This window comes from Lonchura striata, chromosome 4, assembly GCF_050655825.1.
Source record: "Lonchura striata isolate lonStrDom1 chromosome 4, ASM5065582v1, whole genome shotgun sequence".
NCBI classification, from domain to species: Eukaryota; Metazoa; Chordata; class Aves; order Passeriformes; family Estrildidae; genus Lonchura; species Lonchura striata.
In genome coordinates, this window is record NC_140706.1 from 59077501 (window position 1) to 59087792 (window position 10292).

The 10292-nt window shown below is 48.0% G+C and overlaps 2 protein-coding genes across 10 annotated transcripts in view; both read right to left on the reverse strand.

The window, feature by feature from the left end:
• Positions 1 to 4404, reverse strand: part of HNRNPD (heterogeneous nuclear ribonucleoprotein D) — a 9250-nt gene extending 4846 nt beyond the window's left edge. For 4 of the 7 annotated variants that reach the window (XR_002467176.3, XM_021549288.3, XM_031504690.3 and 1 more), the window contains exons 1-2: positions 4064 to 4402; positions 560 to 728 (exon numbers count right to left, since the gene is read on the reverse strand). Coding sequence is in view for 6 of the 7 variants with exons in the window: in XM_021549288.3 (XP_021404963.1) it covers positions 560 to 728; positions 4064 to 4251 (357 nt within the window). In the remaining variant the exon portion in view is untranslated. Of the gene's footprint in view, positions 1 to 559; positions 729 to 3743; positions 3850 to 3923; positions 3959 to 4063 lie in introns of those variants that run through there. The other 3 variants (XM_085578156.1, XM_085578155.1, XM_085578154.1) reach the window with 3 other exon arrangements.
• Positions 4405 to 5970: 1566 nt separating this feature from the next.
• HNRNPDL (heterogeneous nuclear ribonucleoprotein D like) lies at positions 5971 to 9914 on the reverse strand. Of its 3 annotated transcripts, XR_014954901.1 has the most exons (9): positions 9741 to 9914; positions 9287 to 9455; positions 9037 to 9198; positions 8643 to 8774; positions 8414 to 8528; positions 7674 to 7841; positions 7413 to 7509; positions 6928 to 7031; positions 5971 to 6240 (listed from the first exon to the last, which is right to left on the reverse strand). XR_014954901.1 is itself a non-coding variant. In XM_021549291.4 (8 exons), exons 1-7 carry the CDS (start codon positions 9827 to 9829, stop codon positions 7439 to 7441), a joined length of 906 nt encoding a protein of 301 aa, XP_021404966.1. In that variant the 5' UTR covers positions 9830 to 9914; the 3' UTR covers positions 5971 to 6240; positions 7413 to 7438. The 3 variants fall into 3 exon arrangements, 1 of the variants encoding a protein (XP_021404966.1); XR_002467177.4 differs by having other exon boundaries at positions 6928 to 7509; XM_021549291.4 differs by lacking the exon at positions 6928 to 7031.
• Positions 9915 to 10292: the final 378 nt, after the last annotated feature.

The window sequence follows — 10292 nt, forward strand, 5'->3', positions numbered from 1 at the left end:
CAGAAACAAGAACGTAACATCTCTCAAAAATTACTCTTCTCATCCTCAAACCTTATGAAGTAAAAAAATCTGTACTTTAGATATCACGAAGATCATAAAGGTGAAAACTTTTCTGTGTGCTGTATTCACAGTATTTTAGAAAAGTTAACAATCAGTTTTTACTTAGATAAAGCTTAAATGTATCAAAGCTACTGGCACTACTCTAGGGGGTCACAGTACAGCTCAGGAATGCAAAGACTAGAAGATCTTTTCAAATGCTGCTTTCACAGCAGAAGGCAGCAGACATTTATACACTGTATTTTTCAAGTGCCCAAGTCTGAAGACTTTTGAAGAACCTGTAAGGGCCCAAATCCATACCTCAGGAATCACTGCTGGTCCTGCACACAGCATCACAAGTAAGATGGTTCTTAAAAGAAAGCACTTTCAACAGGCATATTAAACCTGCTGCACCCCTGAATCATCTTTACCAGAACATGCAAGAACAACGCCTACAGTCATCCTACTGAGTGCTTTATCTCTGATACCTGAATTTGAACATATTTCATTACTTTAATCCTACCTTATCCACACTCTCTGACTCTTTGAAGAGTACAAAGCCGAAGCCTCTCGATCTCCCTGTGATGGGGTCCAACTTCAGAGTGCAGTCTACAACTTCACCAAACTTGGAGAAGTAGTCCTTCAAATCCTTCTTTGTTGTGTCCCAGCTAAGGCCACCAATGAACATTTTCCTGTTAAGACAAGTTGGTCAATCTGTAAATGTGTGTTACCCAAAATCCTGCACCGCCCAGCTTTATGAGCTCTATAACCTAATGTATGGAACTGGCAGGATTTTATCAGTCATGTCACTACACACACAGGCCTGCGCTTTTTGACAACTTGCTTAAGTGAGTCTGACCAGGACAGATAAAGACTTCCACATACACAAACATTTTTTATTGTCTTCTGCTGCCACTGCTTACTCTGCTGTCCCAAGAAACCACTAGTAGCAGTGACAAAAATATATTTTATGCCTTCTTTACCTCCCCATCATACATTTAATTCCATCTGGTTATCCGTGTAGCCTCAACACAACTGCTCATGGAACACAGGCAGGCAGATTAGATTTGTAAAGAAGTATGGTTAAAACAGAAGCATTTATCTACCACTCTGGACTGGATATATACCCAAATTAATAAACTAAAATAAATAAAGTTTAGTCAAGTTTCCTTCCCCCAAAAAGTAGTTATGAATAAGCAAAGTCTTGGATGGTCAGAAGTTCTATTTTCTCAAAAACTTTATATAAACACCTGGCTTAATCCATTTTCATAGAGAGAACATCTTTCCAATATTTCTACAGCACCAGTGCTGCTGGGCAGATGTGTACAGCACATAATTCATAAACCTGTATGTTCAAAAGCACACTGGAAGCTTAGAATCAAATCATGACCATCACACCATATTAGAAAGGCATAAAAAATATTTAAAAAAATAAGAAAAAATCAAGCCACTATACACACAAATGAAACATTCCAGGTTATTAGGCATAGGGCTTAGGAACCCATTCAAAAGAGGATTTGATTTGAGATGATCTCTTCTAATACTGAGAAAGAAGATTTTACCGTGAGCTCTAACCAAAAAATATGATCCATTATGATCTACAAAAGCACTTTCTACAAAGCTTTGCCCATATTTCACAATCAGACAGTTATCAGAAAACCTGAAAAACCACTGTATCATGTTTCCAACCCTTCCACTTCCCACACACAAATATTCCTGCCAATCATGTAAAAGGGCATTGTACCTTCACAACTCAAACTCCCTCGAAACAAAAGCTGCTCCTGTGAACTACCTCTGTTGACTTAGCTGTGCTCTCACAGAATTAACAAGAGCATTCAGTTTCTGACAAAAATCCATACAGATGAGTGGTTCAGGAGCTTCAGATGTTGTTACAACAAGTCTACAAATCTGTAAAGAAGGAGCACCAACTTCCCCAATCCCTTTATCCACTTTTCCAATTAGTTCCAGATCTCTCTTAAGGAAGTACCAACAGCCCTTTCTATTAGCTGTGACTCCTTGCTGTCCTCATGGAAGAAATGGCCCACCCTGGTAAACCAGCAGCCTCACGCCAGCACAGGGAGTAAATCAAAGGAGCTTTCTGCCCTTTGTTCACCCATCACTAAGGTCCTAAGCTTGTCTGCTGTTCTGTGGAGGGTTTTTCAAGCAGCCAAACAGAAGACACAGAGGATGCAGCATTGTGTTTCTGACCCATGGTGGGGTAGTGATGCTCTAGCAGCTCCTACTGAACTGACACCGGCTACACACACCACCTGTCTCAATATTAACATACAGACCCCACTCTGTATTCCTAAGGACAGGCAGACCAAGAACACGAACTTGAATCCAACAGCTTCGGAAGGTTTTTCATCTCTCCACGCAGGAATTGCACCTTTGAGCCAGTCACAGAGCAGTAAACCACTGCTGCTTCAGTCTGCCCCTACATCAACTACTGCTCCAAGGGAAACTGAGCTCAGGTCAGGGCTATGCCACAAACACAAGCACAACAATTCAGGAGCAGTGCCACAGCACTGCCAAAAGCTTGTAAAACACATACATTTCCTAGCCCACAGCCTGGCTGGTCTAAGCCACATCAGCATATAGAGCTTCCCAAAATAAGTTACTGGGAGTGCACTGGGAAAGCTTTCAAACCTCAGACTTAACTGAATAAGGTATCAGAGATATGCTTTTTTCCCTTTACTACCAGAAGTGTTATCAAAAAACTTTGTTTCCTATACAGCATGAATAATTGATAGGTCAAAAAGACTGAACTAGAGTACAAGTCAATGTGTGATATGTGTAATGACTGCCCAATATCGCTGCACCGCTTAAAGACAACTTTTTCTAAGCTCTCTTGCCTCAAAAGAACCCGAGTTTGTACATGAAAACCCTTTAACTGGTGTGTATTCAAGGGTAATAAGTAAAACAAACATGCAAATTCCAAAGGCATTTGAAACCGTTAAGAATAGCTGAAAAGTAACAAAACCATTTTAATTTCTGCTAATCTAAGCAAAATACTCAAAAAAGAGTTCCTGTTCTCTCTCTGCATTATCCCAGATTATTAACATCTCTCTCAGCAACATCCCGGGTTATTGCTGAAGGAGGAAGACACTCAGGAAGGTTTTGCAGCAGGTATCTTCAGGACACAGTAATTAGCACTCCTTTATCCAGGTTATTTTCTGCCTTGACCAAAAACAGACCTGCAGCTCGAGTTTCACGGGCCCGACAGGAGACAGCAGAGCGCACAGCCTGTCCTGTCACTGGATTTATTACACACAAACTTCACCGGCAATACAAAAGGGACACTGCCCCAGGCAGAGATCCTATGAAGATTAAAATCTGTCTTTACTCGCCATAAAACAGAGTAACAGGACATGCTGAGTTGGAAGGGACCTATCAGAACCATGAAGTCCAACTCGCAGCCCTGCACAGGACACCCCAAGAGTCATTCCATGTGCCCAAGAACATTTTTTCAAGCGCTTCCTGAACTCTGTCAGACTTGGTGCTGTAACCACTTCCCTGCTCTATTGCCCAACCACCCTCTAGGTGAAAATCCTTTTCCTGATGCATAACCTGAACCTCCCCCGGCTTAGCTTCCTGCCTTTTCAACTCCTGCTTCTCAAGTTTAGGCACCACCTAACATAATCCTCCCGACAACAAGTTCCGTGAGAAGCAGAGGCATGTTTTAGGCTGGGAAGAAGTGCCGGTACCTGGCGCTTCTGGCTCTCAGATGACACACAGCAACGCCTGCAGCACAGGGCAATGCAACCACAGCATTCGGACACACCGAATTACTGTCTTCACGCAAACACCGCACTTCAACTCATAGAAAAGGCATAATTAAAAAGAAAAATAAGTAAGAAGGGCAAGCAGTTTGAGGCACATCACACCATTTGTACACCGCGGGCCCAGACGCCGCCCCCGCCGCTCGGCCCGTGACGTCGCCGAGGCGCCAAGTAAACAAACAGGGCAGCGACCGGGGCCGGGGGCGCGGGCCCCGCCCGACACACATCCCGCCCCCGCCGCTCACCCCTCGTCCTCCTCGTTCTTGCTGGCGTCGATCTTGGCTCCCTCCGACTCGGCCCCGCCGCCGCCGCCTCCCCCATCGGTGCTCCCCGCCCCCGCCTGCCCCTCAGGCTGCTCCGCCGGCTCCGCCGCGCTGCCCCCGCCGCCAGCAGCTACCGCCGCCGAGTCCAGAGCGAACTGCTGATCCGACATGGCGCCGCTCCGCACCGGCCACCCCCGGTGCCGCCGCCTCCCCGCCGAGGCCCCGGCCCCGCTGGCGGCCCCGGCCGAGCGCGCCGATCCCGCCGATCCCTCCTTCTCTCGCTCCCTGTTTTTAATGGCGCCGCCACCGACCCAACCTAAAATGGCGGCCGGAAGCAGCGCGGCGGCGGGACACGTGACACCGCCCCCGGGAGCGCGGGGGGAGCGCGGGCGCGGCCCGGGAGCGGCCCGGGCCCGGGCGGCACTGAGCGCCTGGAGACCGTGCAGTTCAGCCCCTCCGCCCAAGGCACGGCCACCCGGAGCGGGGGACACAGGAACAGGTCGGGGTGGGTTTGGAATGGCTCCAGAGAGGGAGACTCCACAACCCCCCTGGGCAGCTGTTCCAGTGGTCTGCCGCCTTCAGTGTAAAGAAGCTCTATCTCAGGTTTAGGTAGAACTTGTGTTTGGGTTTGTGGTCGCTGCTCCTTGTCCTGTCACTGGGCAGCATTGAAAAGTGCCTGGCACCGTTCTCTCGGCACCTGCCTTTGACATGTTGATGTGCATGGCTGAGGTCCCCTTCAGCCTTCTCCAGACTAGAGAAGCCCAGCTCCCACAGTCTCTCTTGAGAGATGCTCCAGCCCCCTCATCATCTCTGTGGCCCTTCACTGGACCCTCTGCAGGAGCCCCTCGCCTCTCTAGTGCTGAGGAGCCCAGACCTGCACTCGGTACTCCAGCTGCACTTCACTAGCACCGAGCCAGAGGATCACAGATTGAAGTAAAACCTGGCTCTTAGGGAGGTTTTGTGTATTACATATGTAACAAACCACTGGAGCAACGAAGCCGTGCTCTTGCGGCACAAGTTTGCCTCAGCTGCTGTGCAGGACAGTGCTAGATCCAGCTGCACTCACAAATGCACCGTATGATCTCACACACTGCTGGCTTCTTGCTGATTCTTTAGTTTGTAGTCAGTGACACCAGTGAGCTTTAACAAGCAAGGTTTATTTTGATGCTTGACTAGATATTTGTACTGAGAACCCCCAAATCTTCAGGCAGAGTGCCGCAATCCTTTTGCCTCAGACAAAATGCACATGGCTCCTTTCTTTACTCATCCCAGCCACTCTCCTAATCCAGAAATGTGCTGGGTCAATACAGTGTTCCTTCTCCAGCAATCAGGCACTCAGACTTTTATTTATTGCTTGCTAGTGCACTAGATGAGAGACCTGTTTTCTGATCAAGGTGAAAAGAATCTAGTACAGCACCTAATTTGTACCGAGTTGTACAGAAAATAGTTGCTGATCCTGAAGTTCAAGAACTTGTCATCTCCTGCTTGGAATTGGAATAGAAGTGCTGTGGGAAAGTAATTAAGCTACATTCCAGACTACTTGAGGTTTTAGGTGCTTGGGAAGCCTTGAAAAACTCCAACTCCTCATGCAGTGCTATCAGCATTCAAAAGGTGCTGCTACAGTTCTATATCCCTACTGAGATTTGCAAAACTGGCAGTGTTGTGCCACAGACCGCTGTCTCACTGCTGCAGAGGGCTGGACATGACTCTGCCATCTTCCACAGTGATGCTAATTCCAAGCACTCTGGTGCTCCAGGACAGATCAGGAGGAAGAATGGGGTGTACAAACCTGTTCTTACAAGTAACCCTGATCTCCAGAGAGGCAGCTGCCCTTCTATCTAAGTAAAACTACAGTTACACCACTTTAAGGTGATAGCAAGACTCCACACTCACTTAAGTAAGCATTTATTAGAGAATCTTTTAACATGAAATTATACAAATAAAGTTTGTATAAACACAAGTCCACATTGTGTCATAACATGAATGGCAAAAAGAAAGTAAAAACCATAAAAGAAAACTAGTTGGCCGCTATGTACAGTTGGACACAGTTGTGTCATACACTAAAAGTCTTTTACAAAATAGTCATTTCCTCTCATGAAGACCACCCTCTATTCACTCACGATGCGTTGCAAGATGGCTTTTTGTCGCAGTATCTCTACCTAAAAAATCAAGACAAAATGCATGTCAGATCTGTGACAGTTACTACAGGATTGTTAAAAGGTCCATTTTCATGAACTGCTTTAAGTCTTCTATATATTCCTTTCTTCACTGTTAAAGATCATATGCATATTTATTAAGGTAACACAAGAGGTTTGTTTAGTTGCCCATCAGTAATTTATTTTCCCGAATATTCAGCCCATCTAGGAGGCTGCTCCAAAACAACCATCCAATTTAAGACAAGTAAGCAGGCTCTGGATCACTTTGTTTTCCATTGGAAATACTGCCAAAAGGCTTTCCGATTATTTGTTTATACAGCTAAATGACTTATGTGCAACATAAGTCAGGTCACTTTAGCTCACAGTCCATATGCATATGATCTTTAATGTTTATCCAGATTTAAAAGTTCGTTTTGGTTTGCAGATTTCACTATTAGCTATAAAAAGAAAAAAGCAAGCATTAAAATCTTAAAGAATGCACATTTAAAATGAGGTTCCACAATTGAAATACAACACTAAACAGAAGACCAAATGATTAAGCTGTAAAGGCATTTATGTACTTTAACTCCTGTAAAAAACCATTTAAGTTAAAGACACTTAATCTCCAAAAAAGATTAAAAAAAGAAGCCAAAGTCTGAAGTTTTCCACTTTAATCTTTACGCTGGTACATGAAGTTGGAAGAGACCATACCACAGGACAGCGTTTTCTGGTGTATGCCTTGCGCTCTGCCTGCAACGTGCGACCCCAGAGATAGACGTGGTCAGGGTGACACACGGCCTGCAATGAAGTTCCCGCTGGCGGGTACAAACAAGGTATAATGTCAGAGTTAGAAGACAACATTCTTGTTTTCCTTAAGTTGTACCCATTTCAGTACTTTACCTGTTAATACTTCTAATAAGTTTAATTATTCCTCTAGACCACCTGGTACACAACGCAAACCAGAAAAACTCTTATGTTTTTCTGAAGTACTAAAGAAGATAAAGTCACGCTTTTACAAAGTTAAAGATCTATAGACACGTAGGCAAAGCTGGTTTTAAAAAAAAAGTATTTTTTAAGTTAACAAAAGCTTAATTAAAGGAAAAGTCATGCTAGGCAAGGTTTTACTCTTCGTTTGTCTATTGATCTTTAAATTAGATTAGACGTAGTTGGAGTGGAGCTTGCGCTCCTGTACACACCTGTTTGTCAGGCACTAGGTACTGCCTTAGTAGGGCTGGTAGTTGTTTTGGTGGTTGCCGCCGCCACGGGACGCCTTCCCATATGTGCTTTGCTGGCCTGGAGGTAGCATGTGGGGAAAAACAGAACCCACAAGCGTTAACACCAGCCTCAGAGGGAAGCTTCACACACAGCAGCACACCAAGGGATCTCATCTTTAGAGCCATGGGCTGACTAAGAGCAAAGTTGCTCTTCTTATCAGGAGCAAGGGCAAAACCACTCACCGCTGTAATCCGTGTATCCCGGCCCATATCCATAGTTGGGATAGTTGTACCCAGAGTAGTCGTAGCCTCCATAGCCACTGTAGCTCTGATCACTGTAAGTGCTATTGTAATTCCCATAGCCTTGATCATAATAGTTATTAAATCCTTGGTTCCAGTTTTGTCCCTGACCTGAAACCAAGCATAGCAAGTGTAAGCTTCAAAACTTTTTTCACTCCTCTCCTGTGCCCCTTTATCTAACTTTCTGGACATGAGAATAATCCAGTTGCCTGAGTACCAAGTGACACCAAAGGACAAGCCTTACTGTGTGGTGCGAGTTGTGGCTGCTTGACCTTTATAGATTGAGATGCATTAACCTGTATAGTACCAGCTGATCCTTCTGTTCTATTTGAAGGTGCAGCAAAGTGACCACCCCACTCCTTAGCAAACAGCTCCTGCTTTTCTCCCACAGGCCAATTAGATGTATCACTTTAAAGTGAAATTGCAACTGCTGGTTACACTGTCCACTAAGGGTGCACCCTACACCCACCTTGCCCCTTTACCACTTGAATGCAAGCAGATCAAGAGGAGGCTCCTCAGCTTCAACAAGCAACCATAACCAACAAAACACCACTTACTCACAGGCTACTTTACACATTTGATTTAAACATGAGATCTGCACACAGCCTGCAACCTGGAATATCTGCAAACACCTGAATGTTTGGTTAAGTACTTAGATTAACAGAACCACTGAAAATACTCACCCCGTCCACGCCCCCTTCCGCCTCCACGTCCACCAGAAGAATTGCTTTTCCCTCCTTTCTGCTGCTGCTGTTGCTGCCTGTACACCTCTTTGGGCTGTGCTACTTTGATTTCACACTGTAAGGACAGAAATCCTTTAACTTACTACGAATTCCATGAGCACTTTGTGAGCTGCTTTCACAGAAGCCTACAAAGGCAGATTTCACATACTAAGAACAAGAGTTTTCCCACCTTGCCTGAACCAATCTGGTGGTATCTGCTCTCTAACAACTTCTTTACTGGCTCTTCATCTGTATACGTGATAAAACAGAAGCCCCTCCTTTCATTCGTCTTTGTGTCCATGGGAAGCTCAATGTTTTCAATCTGAAATCAAAATGAACATAAACAATGCGTGAAATCTGTAAGCAACCTTTTTATGCCACCAGAACTATCTGGCAGTGCAGAATCGATATGCTGACTACTTCTGGCAGCTATAAATCAGACTATTACAATTTTAAGAAATCATTAATATATAGATTCAACTAGCTCTAGTTTTGGCCAACTACCACCTCACAAATCCTTTCTTAAGAAAGAGGCCAGACTACACTTGAGAATTGGAGCGCTCTTATATGCCAATATACTATACCTCGCCAAAAGCACCAAAGTACTCCTTAATCTGTTCTTCAGATGTATCTGGACTCAGCCCACCAACAAACACTTTTTTGGGTGGCTCCTTCCCTTTCAGCGCTTTTGCCCTTTTAGGATCTATTAACTTGCCATCCAGTTTGTGTTCCTTCAGTTCCAACACCTAAAAAGCAGAGAAAAGAACAAAGTCTCAGATCCCTACAGCTACACAAGCTGGCTCCGTGCCATCGGACCACAAGAACAGCACCCACCTTCTCCACGCTGGCAGCATCCTTGAAGAGCACGAACCCAAACCCCCTCGACCTTCCAGTGACCGGGTCTGTTTTGATTGTGCAATCCACGACCTCGCCAAACCGCGAGAGATACTCTGTCAGGTCCTTCTTGCTGGTGTCCCAGCTGAGGCCCCCGATGAACATTTTCCTGGAGGGCAGGGAAGGCGTGCGGATCCGGGTGAGGGAACGCCGGGGAGCCCCCCCGCGCCCCCGCGCCCGCCGGTGACGTCACGGCCCGCTCGGCCCCCCCGCCCCGCGGAAACTGGGTCACCCGCCCGCCACACAAAGGCGGGCGCGGCCGCGGCGCGGGAAGGGAAGGCCGCGCTGCCCCCGGCCACCGAGCCGCCCCCCCGAGCCGCAGCGCGGGCGGCGGAGATGGATGCGCGACTCCGCCGCACCTCCCCCCCCACCACCACCACGTCCCCGGCCCTACCCGTCGTCCTGCTGGTTCTTGCTCGCGTTGATCTTGGAGCCCTCGGCGAACTCCTCCTGGCCGCCGCTCATCTCTGTCGCGTCCTCCATGGCGAGGCGAGGGCGGCGGGGGTGCTCGTGCGAGCGGCGGAGACAGCGGAGACCTGCGCCCGGCAGAAAATGGCGGCGGAAGAGATCCGGGCACCGCCTGCGCCTCTTTTATATAGCCGTGCCGGCAGCCAATCAGCGCCGCCCTGCCGCCCGGCTCCGCAGCGCCCCCGGCGGCTCGCGGCGGCGCTGCAGCAGCCGCCCTGCGGCCGCCATCGCGCGGGCTGGGCCGGGCCGGGCCGGTGCCGCGGCTCCGGGCGGGCTCGGGCACCGCCGCACCGGGCACCGCGACGGGCGGGGGCGGGGCCGAGCGGGCTGGCCGGCGGTGGGTTGTAATTCGTAACCCAAAAACCCCGTTCGGGCGGCGGCGGCGGGGAAGGGCGGGGCGGGCGCTCCGTGGGCGGGCGCAGCCGGCGCGGCGCTCCCCGCCGCCGCCGCGCGTCCCCGGTGCGCCCCACGTGCCGCC

Excerpts from the sequence above, each read along its gene's own strand:
- HNRNPDL (XM_021549291.4), bottom strand. The coding sequence starts at position 9,829 with ATGGAGGACGCGACAGAGATGAGCGGCGGCCAGGAGGAGTTCGCCGAG. Across the intron at positions 9,456-9,740 it reads AAGAACCAGCAGGACGACGG|GAAAATGTTCATCGGGGGCC; the intron begins GTAGGGCCGGGG and ends CCTGCCCTCCAG. Across the intron at positions 7,842-8,413 it reads CGGAAGGGGGCGTGGACGGG|GTCAGGGACAAAACTGGAAC; the intron begins GTGAGTATTTTC and ends GCTTGGTTTCAG.